We start from the raw sequence: 21,423 nt of genomic DNA, 5'->3' as shown, positions 1-21,423 counted from the left end.
ACTGTTATTTTTAGGACATTTTTCTTTCTTTAATACAGAAAAAAAAACTAAATATCCAAGTGTTATAAAAAGCATTTTATTTACAATGAAAAACTGTACATATTGCATTTAAAGGCTGCAATTTGGGCTAGAAAATACTGATGTGTACCATATAATGTTGGCATAATGAGAGATATAACAGTGTGTACACATAATTTAACACTGAAAATGTCTCAAATATTGATAGGAAAGGCTTTAAACCTTAATTCCAATAGATGTTTGTTGCGTGTTGCGACAGTACTTAAAATGCTGACACATTCTTAAAAAAATAATAACAGTAATGTAGTGTTAAAGTCATAACTCCCAATGGATTCTCTAGAACCAGGATTTGGCACCAAATAAAAAATGTTGGTTGACCGTGTGTCACATCCAGCCAAAAGCTAAAATGATTTCAGAATGCATAGATCCTCTGCTGTTTATAGCCAAAAGCTAAAATTGAGGTTATTGTGTTGTCTTCTGCATTTCCCTTTTTGACAATGTTTTCCTCACAGCTCGCCAGCATCATGTCTTGTTCCCTCCTCTTCTGTGCTGTCACCTTCTGCCTCCTTGGCCCCTCCTTTGGTCCCCATGTCTCCTTTTAACGCCTCCTTTATACATTCTGAGGGAGGGAGAGAAAAACAAGACTAGGTTGAAGCCTTTGGTGCATCTCATTTATCATATTTGATAGCTCCTCGCTCCTCAGTTGAACCGGAAGTTGTTCTGGCCCTCCTGCGTGAAGGCCGTCTCAAAGCTCGCTCGCTCGCTTGCTCACTCACTCACTCGTGCACCCAAGCTGAAGTGAAAACATTTAAAGTAGAACTGGAGAGCAGAACCGGAGTGTAACTCTGTTGTGCTACTCCTCTTTGGGTCATCTACCTTGCTCCGATGTCTTGAGGACGTGGTTCTCACAGAGGAAGTTCTCCAGCCTCTTGTCCTGATGATGGAAGTACCAGTCTTCCACAACCTCCTCATACTGCTCCAGCATTGTCTCACACTAAACACACACACACACACACACACACACACACACACACACACACACACACACAGGTATATTACTATATATATATTATGTATTTTTAACAAGGGGTGTTTTGTTTCAACTTTTACAGCAAGCAGAAACATAGCCCTACCTGTTTTTTCATGTGTGACACCTCTACAGAGGGTTCGTCCCACAGCTCATACGGCAGACCCAAATCCACTTTAACTCCTTTGTGGACCAGGTTCTTTAGGGTCGTCATGGTCTGACTGGCACCCTGCAGTACACACAAAGCAGCATAGATGTCAGTGTGATATACAAATTATTATAAATGTTTGCAAATGACAAGAACAGGAATCATTAGCAAGGCTTTGGGGTATATTAGTCTTTTAATATGGAGCATACAACATGTACTGTGTGGGAAACATGTCACCTTTCAGCATTAAGTGCTCGGTTTTACTCCAAGATGGACCTTTAAACATATGCTAAAAACAAAGCCATTATAAACCTTGGTAATTCAAGTGAGACCTAAACTTCACCTTGGCGTATCGGAGGCTGCCAGGCCTCTCTGCATGAACATTATACTGCAGGATGCGTTCACATATGTTGTCCACCGCTTCAGTCAGCCGAGTTTCCCTGTAATCAGAACACCGGTTTAAATGCGCACACACACACACACACACACACACACACACACACACACACACACACACACACACACACACATATAATTTCTCGACTCCAGTGTCCAGAGTCCACTTACGAGGTGTTGTATTTAATCTTTCTTTTTCTCTTGCCTGTGTCCAGCACTTCTCCGACCTCCAGGACTTCTTTGGAGCGACCAGTTTTCTCCAGAGCATCCTGCAGCTCTACTGACAAAAACTTACACACTGACAGACAGGAGAAACACAGAAGGGCCAACTTAATTCAAACTATTTTTATATTTATGTACATGTCAAAGAGTTTAGGTAGACACTCGAGGACACAACTGACGTGACCAATACCATAACGCTGTTATTAACGTCAAGTCGAATAAATAGCATCATAATAACTAGTTAGCTAACTTCTTCGTCCTACCTTCGCATTTATTCGGCAGTCTCTCGTCTTCTTCTGCTGTTACAGAGCAGCAGAAACAAAAGAGAACCAGTATGATAAGTTTCATTGCAACAGTTTGTTTGTCTTTCAGGCTAAACAAAAGTATCTCAGCAGCCACATAAGCATTTTACGTTGTATGACGGCAACTTTAAACTACGCATGCGTAGTGTATCCCAGCAGACATGACTAGTAGATGCATAGTGGATGGATTTCAGGGAAGGTTGTCAATAGAAGAAAACGCCATTTGCACTTTATAAGAAAAGTAATCTCCGAAAGGCGTGTGCCGTTGAATAGCAATTTATTTATTTTAGGTAAGCACCAGAGTGGTTTGTGTTCATGTCAGGATCCGGAGACAGTGCAACATGTTTTGATTTCTTGTGGAAATTATGACCGTCAAAGACAAGATCTACTCAGAAATTTGCAAGGACTTGGCTTGGAAGAAGTGTCAATGAAAAGTATTTTAGAATTAGGATCAAGCGGGAGGGGAAAACGTTGTTTTTTCAAATTTTTAATAGACACTGGACTGTATCATCGGATATAGTGCATTAAGGTGCTAGTTCCGTAGATGGCAGCAATGCAACGTATTGGCTGCCGGCTGTCGTAAAATTTCAAAGAAGAAGAAGAAGAAGGCGTGTGCCGTGCGCGTGTGTTTGGTGTGTGTATGTAGGCTATGTGTGTGTCTGTCCACAGCTAAGCTTGCATAGCCTGGACTAGTAAATATTGGATTTGTTTTTATGCATAGGCCTATTTAAATACGCCTATGCATAAAGCATATGTGCATAAAGGATGCTCATGGTTGCGGTAAGTAAGGCTATACTTCACAATTTCTGACAAACTTTGAATGACTCCTCAACATGAATATTGATGAAGCAATATTACACGAGAGGCTGTGCTTTAAAAATGCGGGCATGAAGCAGCTTTCTGTGCTATGTTTATATGTTGTTTTAAAAAAAAAGAGGAGATCATAGATGGGCTCATGCAAATGCACTATGAGGTTGTCAGTGGTTAGCTTTCATCAGTGGGTCATAGGCTCAATCACCCTGGTGTTACGTTATAAGTGAATGAAGATGTTTATTAAAATGAAAATATTTGAGATTACTTTTTAGGATCTGAGTAGGCTACACAGTAAGTAAATTAGCAGACCATTTAATGGCTTCTTATGGCGTAGCACACAGTAATCCCGGCTGAGAACCACTCGGAAGCGTTTCCCAACAAGAGGAGAAAACCGGACATGGGACAAACTTCTCAAAGTTATTATTTTTGAAACTGTGACTTCAGACACAAGGAGCCAAAAGCAGGTGTCTTATTTTAGTTGACTTTTGCGGCTGAAATAAACAACAACAACCCCTGGAATAGTTTATTAGCTGCAGCGAGCTGGTTTAAAAACTCCGCACTAGTGTTGCCAGTTGAGAAACCGAATGCAGCTTAGCAACCGTTGCCTAGCAACCGTTGCCAAAGCAGCAGTCATTGGTTGGGTGGATGGGGCTTTTATCTCTGATGTCAGATTCTAAAAAGCTTCTGATACAGAGTGATATGATGTCAGATTCTAATAAAGCTTTTTGATCCTTTGTGACATGTCTTTATATATAGTGGAACCATAGAAATTAAATTTCATTCTGTTTCTATCCATAGAGCTGAAAGTCATTTATACTTTGGTACAATACAAATATAAAGAAATCGATAGGCTATTAAATACCTCTTCTGAAACCACAGCAAAACGAAGAAAAAGTCCTTGGAGCACAAAATAGGAAAGATTTTACAGAGAAAGTCACTGAACTCAAACCTACATGGTTGACAATTATGTCTACATCAGAAATGTCCCAGACAGAAGAGATGCTGGAGATTACTGAAGAAACTTTACTCCGACTGGTCAAACCCTTTTTTAAAAGGATGACAGTGGGACAGTTGGAATTGTTACAAACATGCGCACCTGACGATGCCACTAAAATTATGATGGTTGACCTGCTTTTGGAAATAATTTCCACCTTGTCAGAAGTCTGGTTGATGGCTCTTGGGAGCAAAAATGAAGTGGTGTCTGAGGATCAGATTATGTCCGGTCTGGGCAACAAACTTTCTAAGTGTTTTGCCGCTGCTTTCAACGCTGAGGACCAAGTGGAGTGTCCCACCTCAGACTCTTTGATACGCTTGCTCGTTATAGAGGTTACAGAAAATGTCAACTCTTCCCTCTCAACTACTGTGCGCACAGCGGATCTTGCATTAACTCAGCGCATCACTCCCCCACGCAGAATTAAAGATATGGTTGACCATGCCTGCGAAATGTTAAAAGTTTTAACTTCTAAGATGAAAATGATGTGCCCAACTCAAAAACGAAGGCAGAGATCGAGGCAGACCCCCTCCCAGGATGATCTATCGATAGAAGATCTGGAGCAGGCAGAGACTGGTAATCAGGAAGAACTAGGGAGAGAAGATATGGAGCCAGCAGACACTGATGATGAGGAAGAACTAGAGAAAGATTATATGGAGCCAGCAGACATTGATAATGAGGAAGAACTAGATATGGAGCCGGATGACACTGTGGAGCCAAAATCCATGGAGAAGGTCACATTAGAGGACAATGTGATTCCAACAATGAAAGCTGTCGGTCATGTCAGACAAATGGTAAAAGCTTTCACAGATAAAATGAAAATTCTGTGCCCAATTAAAAAACAAAGGCAGAGAACAAGGCAGACCCCCTCCCAAGAGCTCGCACACACTGATGATCTAGAGCCAGACGATGTGGAGCCAGAAACCCAGGGATGGGTCTCGTCAGAGGACACTGTGTTTGCGATTCCAACAATGAAAGCTGTCGAAAAAATTATTACAAAGGAGGTGATTCAGATGATCGAGCCTCTTTGGGATGAAGTGCCAGTCTGTAAGTATGAGCTGCTGAAACGTGAATGTTCAGAGGAGATTGATATTGTTGCAGCAGACATTGCTAAGACAATTGCTGAAATGGACAGGACAGATGATGAAAGTCGAATATCCAAACAGAAGCGCAAACTGTCATTCAAAGAAATAGGGATTCGGATCAAGACCTTTTTTACCACTTGCTTGGCCAAAGCTTGGTTCCATCGTATGTTGGAGAATCTGAGGATCAAATTCCACAAGGACTCCAACAATGCAAGCAGGCACTTGGTTCAAGCACAACAAGGAGTTGACTCTCTGCCTCAGGGTGATATAAACCCTCAGGTTAGCAATATCGTTGGTAAAATTACAAACATTTCCGCCGGTAAACACCTGGAATTCGCACAGCAAGCTATTGATCTCATCTTCAGGGACATCACAGGTGGGATCGAGATATTGCCAAAACTAATGACAAAGAATTCACTTTGCAGTAAAGCGAATGTCCCTGAGTCATTTTCTGCCATATATGCTGAAATACAGAAGAAAGTGTGGAAATACATGGGAATGATGGGGTGGTGGATGAACATTCAGGCCAGCAGCCACAGTAAAAGGGTGAAAGATGCTATAATAGATGGTGAGTCACTGGCACCAAAACAGGTAGCAGAAAGCATTGCCATGGAGGAGCCTGTCACAACTGCTGCAGCGTCTGGCTCAGTATGTAAGGAGACACGTGCTGAGCCTGCACAGGATAGGACAGCACAGGAAATAAGGAAACAAATTTCAGTCAAGATAATACTGGACAAGCTGGTTTCACGGATATTCAAGAAAGCGAAAGTGAACTGGGCCATTGGAAACCCAGACGACATGGTGGATCGTCTGTTTGAAAAAACATGGGCCATGGTCGAGGATGTAGGAAGTGATAGCACCCAAAGAGATTTTCAAAACATTGACAAGGCCATTTTCCAGGACCTGTGTAAGAGGTGGGGGTGTGCAGAAACAATGCTAATCGGCTTGCATTTAGAGGAACAAGTACTGGAAAACTGTATTGTGTCCTCTGTCAAAGATCACCTGATGACACCATCAACAAAGTGTTGCACCATCCGCAGGTTCTTTTCATCTGTGGGTAAAGCCATCTCCAATATCTGCAGCAAGAGAAATAGGGTTGGTGTTATGTAAGTGAAATGTGATATTTCTAGCAAATAGCTCCATTCTGCCTCACATCCAGGTTTACCATCTCCTCCACTGTTGTCTGCCCTTTGTGATAGAGGGACAGAGACCAATGGGGTAGGAGGTTATCTAGATGCGGGGTCAGGACTTGAGCTCTCAGGGCCACCTCAGTGATCAACGGTGAGTTGTCTACTGTGGTGGTATGTACGGGTTTACTCCGGGTGCTCCGGTTTCTTCCCACAAATAATATCTAATAATTGATTCAATAAAACTAAAAAATAAATAAAAATAAAATCTGCTTATTTCTCTTCATTTGATGTAAGACACATTTACCTCAGACTGAAATTCTGCTGATTCGGTTACATTTGAGTTTTACATTTGTATAAAGTACAAAGAAAACACAGCGTTCTTATGCAACAGTGTTTTTTGTGTAAAAACCACTTGTATTGAAGTTAAGGTCAAGACCTAATAATTCCAATAATGAAGACAAATGTCTCACCAACAAATTCATGAAAATTAGGAGGTATTGTAGAAATGTTCTTGCACAAAAAAATCTGAGCAGGAATATTTCACTAAACGAATCGAAAGACTCAACTGTTATTGATGTTTCCAAAGTCATAACATAGTATAACATAGTAATAGTATAATTCCAGTGAAATGTTATTCCATCAGCTCTATCAACTTGAAACTAAATCAGTAATAATCGTTTGCCGGAATAAACACATTAAAAGGTAGATCAGGTTATTATCATTTTTTAATTCATACAACAATTTATAAGAAGTGTAACCCATTATTTGCAGTGACTTATACATCAGTGGTTTATTATGAGGAAATAATTAACAAACTAGAAATAAACCAGAAAACAGCACTCAGAAGAGTGAACAGGTTCTGGAGGTGAATTTCCCATTCATTCACTTCATTGATGTTTTAGAAAATGCCACAGTTTAAGCCTGGAACCAAGCCAACCAACTACAAGATCAATCATGATTATATAACATTTCGTATGAGTCGGCTCACAGAAAAATTTGAAAACAGAAAAGAAAGGTAAAGGTACAAGACTGTGTGGTAGCAGCTCACTAGCACTAAGGTTTGCTAAACATTGCTGGCGAGCTTCACCAATCAGTTGTTGCTCTTACATTTAGGATTGTGGGTAGGGTAGTTCTTCTCCATAATATTGCGAATAAATAATGTTTTTTTTTAAACAAGGTTGATATCATAGGAACTTGTGGCTTTTACAGGAGCACATACCATCGTTTCACAATTGCATAGCTCATGGTACAGTATGTCTACCTCGGATGGTTACTGTAATATTTTCACGTTTACAGGGAATATAATAAAAGCAGAGTTACTGAACAATAAGACGGATGTATTATATGGTTTTGATACTCATTGTGCTATTTAATTTTATAAACATATATACATATATTGCTTTGTCAACATTTTTCCAATTATGTTGAACTCAATCATTGGCCTCTTTGTCCCTCAAAAAGGTGTTTTTAGCCGAAACAAGCTTTCTATTTCTTCAGCCCTGAGTTGCTGCTTTAGGTTGATAGAAAATTAGCTTGATATTTGGCAGTGAAGTAGTTAAAATAGAAGGCGCTTGCCTCTTGGTTTCTCAGGTGTCAGGGGCAACACACTCGACAGCAACAGATATCCCAGGACTCTGTGCAGGAGAAGATAGAGCTGAGCGGAGAGGTGGGAAGAGGAGAAGAGACCGAAAAGATATGACCAAAAAAACAAGAAGAGAGGGAACCGTGGACCATGTTAATATGAGGACAGAAAAGAAAAGCGGTGGGATACGAGGGACAAGAAGACGCGCTCAGTTACCAACCAGAAGTGAGTGACACACATACATAACTCTCCTAGAAAACACATTTGTTTATGTTCTCCAGCTGCAGAACAGTTAGCACACACAGGATAAAGTATTCATCCTAAGTGTCTGAAAGTCAAAAGTAACTGCAGTAACTATAGTATTTTACCAGTGTGAAGCTATAATTGTGTGTAATGGTGTCTGTTTGTTGTCTGTGTCAAGGGAGATACAGTTACACAGACACTGTCACCCTGCGCTGTATTTCACGGCTGTATGCAAACACACACACACACACACACACACACACACACACACACACAACACAAACACACTCATAAGAGATGGTGTCAAGGAACTTGCAGCGCCCATATCAAGCTGTACTTTTACCTTGCAGAATTTGCAGATTTCTTTTTGCATTTTATTCACTTACATTTTTCAGATTTTTTTCCCATCCTGTTCCAGTGAAACAAATCTCTAAGATGACACTGAGTTAGAGGCACCTGGAGGAGTTGAGTCAAACACAGAACAGAAGAAGAAAGTCAGCATTTAACAGCTGACTCTGGGACAGAGAATGCCAAGAGGAAAGAGATGACAAATGCTGGCTAATTGTTGCAGCAGAGCACATGTGATTGCCTCTAAAATATTTCCTAAATGACCAAAGGAGGACATGTGGTCCAGGATCCTCTGCCTGAGCTCAAGGAATAGTTTCATTGCAGGAAAGCAAGTGGATAAACTTCTAGTTTACTTTCAGGTAAACTAATTTACCTGCAGTTTATATTATAAAAAGGAGTACACAGCTCACTAATGGATCACCAGTGCCATATCACAATCTAATGCACGTCATAATGACTGATATTTAAAATGACTATAGAATAAGGTCACTTATAATCAAAATACAAACTCAAGGGCACCATTCAAACCACAGGACTGGAATGGGCTATCACTCAAAGTGATGATAGCTCTAATACACTAGACAATAATATATCTGTCTATAATAATGTGCATTCTGATGCTGTCCGAGGATGTTTAGATCAGTAATGTGGGAGTAAACTTGTATAGCTGCCTATAAGGATGTTCTTTGCTTTTACAGTTCAGTTCAGTCTACATTGTCTTGTATGGGAAATTTGCCGTTCTGCATAGCAAAAACAGACACATCAAAACGTCACACAGCAAATGAAATAAAACACATACGTTATTAAAAATGAATACAGAGCAGCAGTAACAATAAACAAAAGAAATGCAAATTCAGTGATTTTTATTAAACTTCCTGAAAAGAAATGTTTTAGTCTATTGTACCCAGCCATGCATGGCGAGTCTAAAGCAGAATATACTGTACAAGAGTATTGGCATGCAACATCATGAATGTTTGCTGAAATTGAACCAAACTAAACCAAATACAAAAACATCCAATAAAATACATCTGGACAATTGCAGCTAGATGTGTTCAAAATACTCAAAAAATAGCAAATTTAAATGACATAATTGATATTTGACTTAACTGTGACTTACGTTCAGTATTTATGGTCTATTAATAATATTAATTATTGAGCCAAAGGAATCCATGATGTATATCTACACTTGGTTGCTGCATTCATTAAAACATGATGAGCCATTCATTTGTTATGCGTTCATTAATCATGGATCGTGAAGGAGCGTTACCTTCATATGTTTTTCTTTTTATGTCTATGCATAAATCTGATACGAGAAAAACAAAACCTCACTGATAATTGATAACATTGACCAGTAAGGTATCTGCAAACAGCACCTGCAAGTTTTCATCTCAGTTTTACCTCTTTGAGTTGAAACACACACACACACACACACACACACACACACACACACACACACACACACACACACACACACACACACACAAACACCTGGCATACTCTTGCTGACGCACACACGCGCTGCTGACTCAGGGACCCAAGCAGTTCATATCACTGATGACTAAAACGGTACCATTACCTTACCGCTGTCCTCACTATATCCCCCAACACACACACACACACACTCAATGACCCCACAGGACCCCCAACTACCTACCTCTGCCAGGAGCTATGCAACTCTTTAGATGTCCACAATGTTGTTTAACAAATGTAGGCTAATTTAATATAACATTGTGTATTTGTGTGGAGGATGTCACATCATAGATGTATTACTTTTGTGTTTAATATTAATCAACGTAGCCTATATATTTACCTTTATGGTACTGATTATTATTAGTCGGCCTTAAAACATATTACACACTAGCATATTGTAAGCACGCTTGCTGTATGTCTTGTGATTAACTATGTAAACGAAGATATTCAGTGTTTACATTTTGACCCAGGGCACTTGAATTATGTATACATAAAAAGATAGATAGAAGATACTTTATTCATCCCATGGGGACATTTGAGTGTCCAGCAGCTCACACATAAACACACATTCCTATACACCATATATAATTAATAAATAAATAAATACAATGCAAATGCATACACAAGAGAGTTAAAAACAGAATAAGAGCAGCATAATTACATTCTCACAGGTTATGTATTTAAACAAAGGGAGTTTTGCCATAGTACAAGAGTTGCCCTTGTATCTAACTGCACAACTGTCTTTGACTTTGGGACATTGATGTTTTTGATATAAATGTATAGTTAAGGCTTTGACCATTAGGGAAGTTTTATAATTACAGTTCTCTAAATATGCTAACAGTGTAACCCTACACTGCTTCATGGCCATTTCCATATGAACTATTTATCTGTTCCATTTCTCTTCTTCTTTCCACCTTTCCTAAAGCCTCTACTCTCTAGCCACAATGCCGGAGCGAGTAAACAATTTCCAGGGTCAAAGCTTTCACAAGCTGAGGCGGGCCTGCTTGCGCCGAGGTGCACTCTTTAAGGATTCGCTGTTCCCCGCCACCGCCCAGTCCCTCTTCTACAAGAGGAAGCCCCCGCCGGGGCTGACCTGGAAGAGGCCAGGGGTGAGTGTGACGTGCAGGGAGAAGCAATCAAGCTGTCATTTTCCGGAAAGTTTATCAAATGCAGATGTGTAAAAACAATCATAAATTGTTTTTACACATCTCCACATTTTCCTCAATCAAACCAGTTCAGACAACAACAAAGAGTTATTTTACAAATGTATCTCCTCTCCTCCCACATCTAAATCGAGTGGCTGGGTCAGCATGTTACATTTCTATCAGATTAGGGTTAATTAAAGCACTTTCTATTATAGGAGAGGCGTCAGGCAGTGAAACTCCATCCCTCAGGGAGCGAGTGATGCGTGCTGCCGATGGACTGCGTTATTGGTGTATGTTTATACAGTTGAGTTTAGAAAAAGCAGGCAATTTAAATAGCCCAGGTGTTTTTAGAAGGGTGTAGCTGTGTATAAGTATAGGGGTTTATTGTGCAAGCCAGCCGGCCTTTAATAGTGGCAATGACATGGGCCGGTAATGTCAAGGTTAAATTATTTATTGTCTAGTGTCAGTGGCCAAAAAATATATTTATTAGTGCAATTTCTTGTTATGAGATGGATCATTTCATTATACAGCCAAGAATAAAAGTTTAATTTAAGTAGAAATGCATTTCCCAAAAACTAAATAAATCTTAGTTTCTGCATTGTTCACCAAGTTAAAGACGACTTTTTAAGACCTTTTTAATGCATTTCAAAAATAAAATTGAATACCTTTCTACGGTCAAAGAACAGGGGGACAACAAAGCCTACAATTAGCAATTAAGTACATGACATTATTGACATTCAAATCATATTTTTGTATTCCCGGCTGTTCCTAGTAAATGAATCAATAAACTTGAAGTGGACCCAGATAAGTGGCGGAAAATTGATGGATGGATTAACCATTTATATAAAAAAAAAGTTATAAATAATGTTACTTTCTTTGCAGGTAGGAAAAACGTGCATTTACACTCAAGACATTTATAAATTAATTGATTATAAATTAATTTTAAATACTTTTTTGAGAAATGCAATGCTATTTAAGACTTTTCAAGACCTGCAGATGCCCTTAATTCACATATTAATTACACTGCACTTAATACAATCTGTCCTATTTTAACTGCAAATTCAGATTAATGTAAATTAATGTATGTGGGCCAAACCTTCAGTGCTCTTAATGTGAAACCCTGCTGGCCATTAATTTGCTGATTCAGAGCAGAAGAGAAAGAGTTAATGGTATTGTGTTCCTAATGCTCCACTCAGGTATTTTAAGCGTGGATCAACAGGGAGTCGGATGATAGGGTGACATCTGTCGCCTCCCTCTGCTGACTGACACACACACACACACACACACACACACACACACACACACACACACACACACACACACACACACACACAGAAACTCATCGACTCACTCTATAACTTCCCATTTACTTGTCTGGAGTTCCATTTAAAGAGGTTATGACCACTGAGTGTGTATTTGTCTGCATGTGTGTCCAGCAGCACCTCTACTGTTACCTGACCCAGTCCAAACTGAGATCAACAGATCCACACAGACAGGATCTGTCTCCTCAGCAGTGCTCTGACACTCACAGGCCTGTGACGCTACTAACTGCTGCAATCATTAACCAGAGTTTGTTTAAAGCTGCTATATAATCAATTATTTTATATTAACGATGGATCAAATGAATGTGTGTAATGTGAAAGGGGTTTCCTCGTAGTGACAAATCCACAGAGAATTATGTCTGTATGACTCTGCAGTTTCCCCTCTCATCTACGGAGCACTTTAACATCTTTTAGCTCTTTGTTTTGGTTTTCCGACCATTAACTTTGCCCCATTTTAGTTAACTCTCAATGCTCTCATTAGCGTTGTTTTAAGCAGCGACAGGCATCCGTTTCAAAAGGATTTAAAAACCCACTGGCAAGCACCAAATAACAGAAAAACAAAGTCAGCAACTAGCTAGCAAACATTCTGTAACAGATAACAGCTAAAGAGTCCGATATATCCCTCAGACATTGGTGGAGAGCAAAATAGAGCTAAAAGGAGAGTGGATATTGGACTCACATTCATCAAGTGGGCAGAAGCATGACTCAAATGCCCCTTGTGAGTTGGATGTGTAAATAAGCAAATGTCGTTGCCCCAAATTGGCCAAAGAATGAACTAATACAGGTTTAATTTGTATTTTTAAAGTAACTTTTCTTTTTTCGAATCACAGGAGATATGCAAGGACCCCCGTCTGTTTGTTGACGGCATCAGCACTCGTGACTTGCACCAAGGCAGTCTGGGTAACTGCTGGATGGTGGCTGCCATTTCCTGCTTAGCATCTGAGCCTTCTCTGTGGAAGAAGGTTGTATATTTGTGTTCCTCTGTCGTCCTTTCTATATTCTTCCTGCTTTCCCTCCTCTTTTCCTTCCTTCACAGCTTATTTTATCTCCCTTCTCCGCTCCTACCAGGTGATCCCAGACCATGTGGACCAGGAATGGAATCCAAAGCATCCTGGCCTGTACGCAGGCATCTTTCATTTCCGGTTCTGGAGACTCGGCCGTTGGATGGATGTTGTTGTGGACGACCGTCTACCGGTCAGCCGGGACGGAGTGCTGCTCTTCTGCCGCTCGGCCACACCACGAGAGTTTTGGAGCGCCCTGTTGGAGAAGGCCTATGCCAAGTAAGGGCTCCAGGACTCTGTAGATTTCTCCCCTCCTCAGTCACCTACTAAAGTCCTACCAGCCCTAAAAGCCATAGCAACCTCATGGAAGTTTACCCGTACCCACCATAGCAACACCAAAGCACACCCTGTCTATCTAGTCAACACCTAGCATCGCTAACATCTGAGAAACTGCCGGTAACAAAATCTTCATAACCACATTATGCAACCACTTTCAAAATAGATGCACACTTATGGAAAATGCACCGATTTTATTTTAACAATGTTCTAATAAAAACAAACACCTGGGGAAGAAGGACATTGAGAAGGGAGAAGAGGGGCACAACCATTAATCATTCAGTGAATCTATCTGGTTACTCTCCAGGCTAAACGGCTGCTACGAGGCCCTGGAGGGAGGAAACACTACAGAGGCACTGATCGACTTCACTGGCGGAGTTTCGGAGCCACTAAGCCTGGATCGTGAGGCCCTAAGCCAGCACGGCGACCAGAGGAGGGCGTTCTTCCAGACATTAGCTTATGCTCATGAACGCAAAGCCCTCATCACCTGCTCCATACGGGTAGGGCCTCTGAGTATCTCCAAACATAAGAGATTCATGATATGAGAAGATATAATATATAAGACAGATAAGTATATTTTTATGTATCTCAGCCAGCAGAAGGGGAGACAGTGGAGTCTGTGTTGGACTGTGGCCTGGTGCGAGGACATGCCTACGGGATCACAGCAGTGAGGAAGGTGAGGCTGGGGGAGAAGCTGCCCAAGACAGGATGGATGTCCCGACTCTTGATGGTGCGCATGAGGAACCCATGGGGGACCACAGACTGGACGGGTTCCTGGAGTCAGGGGTGAGGTAGTCTATATCCACGACGATTGCTCCGGTGCCCCTCGAAATTCCGCCGGATTCACCTCTTTTCGGCCGGATGTCTGTTTCATTCCACTTTCTTTGTGTTGGAATTTATACTCCAATGGATTTATGGGGACTATGTTTAACTGCTCCTCAGATCTCTGCAGGGTAAATCCAGACAGCTAGCTAGACTATCTGTCCAATCTGAGTTTTCTGTGATACGACTAAAAGAACTTTTGAACGCACACATTTTCCCAAAACAAGTTCCTTTGCATGACGATTGTAATTGGTTTAAAGAAATGCCAATAAACCAGAGCAGGTTTTTCTCCCATCTCGGAATGCTGTGTGGACTAGCCAGACCCTCCTTCGCAGCGCTGTGGAGGAAGGTCTGGCAATGCGAGACTAGGAGTGTAGGGTACTTTGAACTCTGTAATGGCTTCATCTGCCACATGTTTGACTGCTGAGTACATCAGACATTTTTACTGGAGCTGTGGGACTAACATTTAATAGTGTCAGTCTGTTTTACAACATTTTATAATTACAATTTCTGAGATTTTACAACAGTGTTGGAATTGTTTTACAAGAGGACATCTGCCATTTACATTACGAAAGTCTGAGAAACTCTGAAAGTGGCCAAAATGGAACTATAAAGGTTTCCAGAAGTTGAAACGCTACTTGTACTTTTCACATGTCATTTCCAGTGTGTTGGACCTTGCAGCTCTGCATTAATTTTCCTGCTGCCTTTGACATTATTGTCCTTACACGCCCCCTGCAGGTCGCAGCAGTGGCAACAGATGAGTCGTGCAGAGAGGGAGAAGATGGGCCTCATTGTTCGAGACGTCGGGGAGTTCTGGTAGATTTTCATTCCTAATAATTTGCTTGGATCCCAATTACATTACCTTAGCTGCTAGTTTGTTTAGTTTATGTGCACATAAAATAAAACTGTAAAATAAATTGAAAAAATGGGCATGTGGCATAATTTATGCTCCTATATCGTGTTGATGCTTGATTCACATTCATTCTCATGCTAGTTTTCCTCTCCTATTTCTCAGGATGGATTTCGAGGATTTCTGTCACTACTTCACTGACGTGGTGGTGTGCTGGCTGGTAGAGAGGGCTCTGCTGTGGCCGAGCTCTCACTGGAGAGAAGTGCGGCGCTATGGGGAGTGGGCTTTAGCTCCCACTTCCCCGGGAACACCTCCATCCACCGTCCTCCACAGCAACCACGCACTGAGCTTGCGAAAGAACAGCGCCAAACCTGAAGGGACCAAGCAGCAAGGGAACCGGAAGGAGGCCAGACTTGGGGAGAGTCAGCAGAAGGAAGGGAAAGGAGGAAGGTGTGAGCGAGATAAGACTGTAAAAAAAGAGACAAAGGAAGATGATAGCGGAGAGGTGGGAGGATGGGAGGCCCAGATGGATAAGAGGAGTCGATGTGGAGGATGCATCAACCACAGAGACACTTTCTTGCACAATCCACAGGTAAAACCGAACTGGAAACTCTTAAGTGTTTTGATGAGTTCATGTGTTTTTAAACATTTTTCTTTCTAGTTCATGTTTGAGGTGAGAGGCAAAGAGGAGGAGGTGCTGATCTGTCTGCAGCAGGAGGACAGGAGGGCACAGAGGAAAGACGGAGGTGGAGAAAACCTGCCTATAGGGTTTGAGGTGCTTAAGGTGAGCAGACCAAAATGTGAACAAACACCTTTTCAATACCTAAAAAAAAAAAAAAAAAAAAAAACTTTCCCCGCTGCCTTGTCGTGGCCCAGGTGGAGGTGAACCGCTGCAGCCGGGTGCAGTGTGTGGTGGAGCAGGCGGCCAGCTCGGTCTACATGGACTCCCGCAGTGTGACGCTGAGGGGGACTCTGACTCCGGGGCGCTACGTCATACTGCCCACCACCTTCCTGCCAGGCGCCACCGGACGCTTCCTCCTACGCCTCTTCTCCCATTCCCACATGCAACTCAGGTGTGTCACAGGAGTTTGGTGCATGTTTGATTAAAAAAATATGCTCTTCAAATTATTTTCATAAAACATATTATGTCAACAAAACATTACATTCTTGTTTTCGTTTGTTTTCATTTATTTCAAACACAACTGCTTTCCCACTGTGTGTCGCGGAAACTGTGTTGAAAATAGAAATAGTACAGTACACGTATTTAAATATGTATATACTCTTTTGCAAGGGTGCATAATGTAGATTTTACACCTGCTTACATAAGATGATATTCATAATTCTAGCATTCTTACAACATTTTTCACTGTGGAAATGCTAGGACAGAAACAAAAGAAAAATCAAAACAAGAATCCCCACACACAGAAACTCCCAAAAAAGAAATGTTATATTTATATGAAAATATTGCGGACAATTTCTTTCACTTTAACAGGAACAGTATGTTTCTTGCCCTCAGATTTAACTAAATCTGTTTTGCTTCAACCCTCATGCCAATCTTTGATTGTTGATTTATTTTGTTTCTTTTTTTGTGTGTGTAGGGAATTGAGGGAGGATTATCCATCTCCCTGTGTCTTCCAGTGTTTCCTACCTCAACCCACTGTGGTGACCACAGTCTACCTCCACAGGGCGTCAGGACTCAGCCATCCCAAACAGACAGGTGGCTTATAGCACAACATTACAGCTCCTCCACTCCTAAAGATAGAAGAGGGCAAATGAAAAAAGCAAGAAAAACATGTTTGTGGTTGCAGGCCTACTTCTTCTCTTGTTTCTTCTTTGCTCACTGTTGTATTGTGTGTGATGATCCACAGCTCCAGATGTTTATGCCATAGTGCGTTGTGAGAACAACATCATAAGGACACAAGTTTTCAAAGTGGAGGGAAATCCTGAGTTCAACCTCAGAGCCATCTTCTACAGGAGATACCCCAGCACACACATCTCCATTGAGGTTTGACACACTATTTCCCCTCTCTCTCTCTCTCTCTCTCTCTTTCTCTCTCACTCACACACACACACACACACACACACACACACACACACACACACACACACATTTTAACCACTTATTTATGTCCACATGAAGAAAAATGGTACAGGGACACACATATTACAGATGCAGTACCATACATACGCAAACTCATGGACCAGTGGCATGCAGCAATATCACTTAATAAGCACAATACTCAGTTCTTAAGGGTATAAGTAGCAATGTCTCCGCCATATGTGGCGGCTGCCAATAATAGCAGATATGGCACAGTACTTTGCAAGCTGTTTAGCCCTCTTTTTGGCCATCCCAAGTTGTTGCAGCCCTCTTACTACTAACCTGTGTGTGTGTGTCCTAGGCTACTAAATATGAAAACGAGTCTGCACCTATAGCCTAGCTCTGAGATGGTGTTTAAGAGTGGTTGGTATTTAACTACCTTGGTGTAGAAAGCTAGCCTCGTGAGACCGTCCTGATCTCGCGAGCTCCAGTTTTCCACTCGCAGATCAGTCTGGCATCTTGAGGCAGAGAAAATTTGGAGCCGTTGGCCAAACGTCCGGGCCAATCAGCGTTGGTTTTGAGGTAGGTTAGGTGGTGATAGACCGATGGTTTATCCAATCAGCTAACCAGTATTATCAGCCAGCGGTAGCCATAATTCTGTTAGCCGCTCGCTAATGCTTTTTTTCTCTTAGATCCTTCTTTTGGAATATGGTCCGGGAACCTGAAATGGTGTCTTTTATTCCTAAATTCTCGTTACACAAACGGCAAATATCCTTTACCGACATGTTGCTTGCATGCTGAGCTTACGAGCTATGCTTTGCCTGCAGCAGCAGGGGCGGGCTTGTGGTTGTATTTTCATACGCTTCGTGGATCTGATTGGTTGATTTGGCCCGTCTATCACCAACATAGGTGATAGACAGATGGTTCATCCAATCAAATAACCAGTATTTCCGCCCCTTCCCAAAAGTTCTCCAACGGAAAGTTCCCAGATGGATATGCCGAGCAAATGCGAAGCAATCCATCTGGCGGAGTCAGGTTAGTAGAAAGCCTCCTCCATGCTGGAATCAAAGGTGCAGCCTACCTCCAAAATGTACACCTCACTGGACTCCTCATTGATAATAACATCTGGTGTATTGGCAATCAGATGTAAGAAAGTACTAGGGTTACTATTGCAGTGCTGAAACATGGATGGTTTTACCTGAGAATGTTTGTACATTCTTACTGAGGGTGGAAAATGGTTTGATATGTATTTCACTATGAGGTCTACTATTCTGTCATGACCTGCTATGTACATTCCTTTATAGGCATGGCAGCCATTTAGGATGTGTGACATATCATATCTGCACATATTACAATAACAATGGCAATTACAATGGGTGTGGTTGTTTAGACACACACACACATCCACACAATATGCACACCCACACACACACACACACACACAATATGCACAAACACAATATGCACACAATCATCCCTGTCTTGTTGTGTGCAGTTATGGAGTAGAGGTTGGCTGTGGGACTCCATTCTGGGCGGGGCTCGACTCCAGACAGCAGAGTCTGAAAAGAGTCGGAGCCATGTAATCGATCTACGAGGCGGCCAATCCCGTTCAGGATACGGAGGGTGCGTCTACGTTGAGACGTCCTCCAGCGTCTGCCTCACAGACTTGTGACAGCATCCTCTGGTTGCCCCGTTAATTACATCAACCATTAATCCTCTCGGGTGGAGGTTGATGGACAAACAGAAGTTTTTATGAACTATTGAAAAAAACTTCACAAATAAAGACTGAGTTAACTAGCTATGGTGCTGGTATGTATTGACAAAGTGTATGCTCTGCAGTGATCTGCTGGTCAGACATGCAGGTGCATCCTTCATGACTTCAGCAGTCCATCAAAAAATATGTTGAACTGCTGCCAAAATAAGTGTTTTTGTGTTATTATATTTAATATATTGCCAGTACTGTTGTCATGTGTGAGTTTTGCTGTCATATTTTTATTTTATTTTACAATTATTTATGTTGTTAATATACTTTAATGTAACTGTACAAAATCACATTTGCAAAACATTTTCTTATTATTAAAGGTCCCATATTATGCTCATTTTCAGGTTCATGGATTTTGGGTTTGTACTAAAACATGTTTACGTGCTTTAATGTTCAAAAAACTGTCTGACTGTCATTCAATATTGCTGACTTCAGATGGTCTCATGTCTTTACATGATTAAACGAGACTAAAACCAGTAGTCAGACAATGTGCACTATTGAAGTGCACTCTAGTAAGAGTGAAGGATTAAACATAGATGAAAATGCAAGTTTTAGGTTTGAACTTGAGATATTGTGTTAGTCTGACCTTAAAATAACTTGTACAAAGAGAATAAGACAATAAAATAGCATGAATATTTACAAAATGTTTTTCATAGTTCTACCTTTTTGATTATGGAGATTATTGAGACTGCAACATTACTGCGGCTGACAGCACTCTGGAAAACCATACCTACTGTGCAGCCACTACAGTATGTGGCCACACCTCTGTTCCAATGCAAACTAAGTTAAGATAAAAGGCGAAGTCTTGGTCAACCGTTATCTCTTCTCATTTGACAGTATTTGTTTATCCTGAAGCTGTTACTATACTTGAGTGCTGCTTTTGAAAGTGAAGGTGTGTTCATATTTCAGCACACTTTGGTACTTAACTCCATTTTATCCATCTATTTTCTCTTCATTTTATCTTTACACTTTAATAACCTTTACAGCTTAGATTTTAATTTACTCTTTGGCCAACCCTCTTTGATTGTTTTTTGCCAATTCTTAATTCCTTTTAAGTTCTCTGTGTAATCTTAAAGAAGTCCAACAGGGGCCCAGTCCGAAATGCACCTTGACAACGCTGTGCCTGTATACATTTTAATTGTGGGGGTCAAGCAGGTGTACAGACTCAAAACTTCCTTTACATTAATTCTACAAAAATGTACATGGTCATATTAATTTGCTTTTCAAAGTGCAGTACCATACATCTATTTTAGATTATTTTATTTGAAACCTGATTGAAATGTAATGAGTGAGTTTATATGCATTCACTAGAACTTAAAATGTATTGGTCTCATTTGTTGGTTTAATATTGTTTAAAAAATCCCTCTCAGATTGCTTCATTTATCAAGCTTTTAGATGACCCAAAAGGGGAAAATGTGCAGTTTTTCACAAGAAAGTAAAAGTAAAAAAATAAATACAAATAGTTTGGTTTCACAGACATGTATTGTTGTTTCTCCTTTAATTATTTAAGATCCTTTTTTTAAACATAAAAACATCTGCGAAATTGGGTTCGCTAAAGCCACCAGACTCCATGTAAATAAACAGTAATTTTAGCATCGTAAAATACACTCCATTCAAAGTCGACAGAAACAAACTAAAACTATGAAAAGCCGTTTTGGGTCCTTTTCCCACTTTTCCAACCATCACAACTCTAGTTTTGGTTGAAATAAACACATAGTTTACCGATTTACATGTGAACATTTGCTGGCTCTATACACGCTACAAGTATTGTTTTTTTAAAATGGAGTCTGGTGGGCTTGGAGCTGGCGACCTCAGGGCTGTTTCTGGTTAAAAAGAAGGGTCTCAAAGAGGTTATAAAAAGGTCTGTCAATCCTTTCCACAATGTTATCAGACACTTAGAATAATAATCTGAGCCTTTTAGTGGCAAAAACAGCCCTTTTAGTGGACCAAACTGACGCAGAACATTTGCCCCATAGGATTACATTGCAGCCCGGTCTGTGGCTGCCGGTTACAGCGTTCACTCTTAATACTGGACCAATTTTAAAGAGTGTTGTTCTTATCAGTCACTTACACACAAAAACATAGGAATATAGGGTCCATGTTGGAGAAAGAAATCGGTAGTTATCCTTTAAGTAAAAGTATGCAGGCTAAGTATCGAAAAATCCTTACATTTTAGAAACTGGAAATGATCAAAAGAGTTCTGTTAATGAACTAGTGTTTAATCAGCTAATCATTTCAGCTGTACCTGTAGGTCATTATATTGTTGGGTAGTTTCAGTCATAATACAATTTTTTAGTTTAATCTTAATATAAAGATGTCAGATTAATGTAGTGGAGTAAAACGTAGAAAGTAGCATGAACAAAAAGACAAGT

The 21,423-nt window shown here is 40.8% G+C and overlaps 2 protein-coding genes across 3 annotated transcripts; one reads left to right on the top strand and one right to left on the bottom strand.

The window, feature by feature from the left end:
* Positions 1-54: 54 nt before the first annotated feature.
* Positions 55-2,302, bottom strand: cnpy4 (canopy FGF signaling regulator 4). The gene is made up of 6 exons (XM_028564076.1): positions 2,075-2,302; positions 1,761-1,887; positions 1,537-1,633; positions 1,152-1,274; positions 895-1,012; positions 55-637 (listed from the first exon to the last, which is right to left on the bottom strand). Exons 1-6 carry the CDS (start codon positions 2,157-2,159, stop codon positions 525-527), a joined length of 663 nt encoding a protein of 220 aa, XP_028419877.1. The 5' UTR covers positions 2,160-2,302; the 3' UTR covers positions 55-524.
* Positions 2,296-19,742, top strand: LOC114545654 (calpain-5). 2 transcript variants are annotated; one of them, XM_028564075.1, is made up of 14 exons: positions 2,296-2,403; positions 7,723-7,939; positions 10,701-10,884; positions 13,073-13,204; positions 13,311-13,522; positions 13,887-14,079; positions 14,172-14,365; positions 15,140-15,217; positions 15,417-15,843; positions 15,913-16,035; positions 16,128-16,324; positions 16,850-16,968; positions 17,120-17,256; positions 18,785-19,742. In XM_028564075.1, exons 3-14 carry the CDS (start codon positions 10,720-10,722, stop codon positions 18,959-18,961), a joined length of 2,154 nt encoding a protein of 717 aa, XP_028419876.1. In that variant the 5' UTR covers positions 2,296-2,403; positions 7,723-7,939; positions 10,701-10,719; the 3' UTR covers positions 18,962-19,742. The 2 variants fall into 2 exon arrangements, with proteins under 2 accessions (XP_028419876.1, XP_028419875.1); XM_028564074.1 differs by lacking the exon at positions 2,296-2,403 and adding an exon at positions 2,723-2,893.
* The last annotated feature ends 1,681 nt before the right edge of the window (positions 19,743-21,423 follow it).

Source organism: Perca flavescens, chromosome 19, assembly GCF_004354835.1.
Source record: "Perca flavescens isolate YP-PL-M2 chromosome 19, PFLA_1.0, whole genome shotgun sequence".
In the NCBI taxonomy this organism is placed as follows: Eukaryota; Metazoa; Chordata; class Actinopteri; order Perciformes; family Percidae; genus Perca; species Perca flavescens.
Note: the sequence above shows the minus strand (reverse complement) of the source record. Positions and strands in the feature narration are given on the sequence as shown.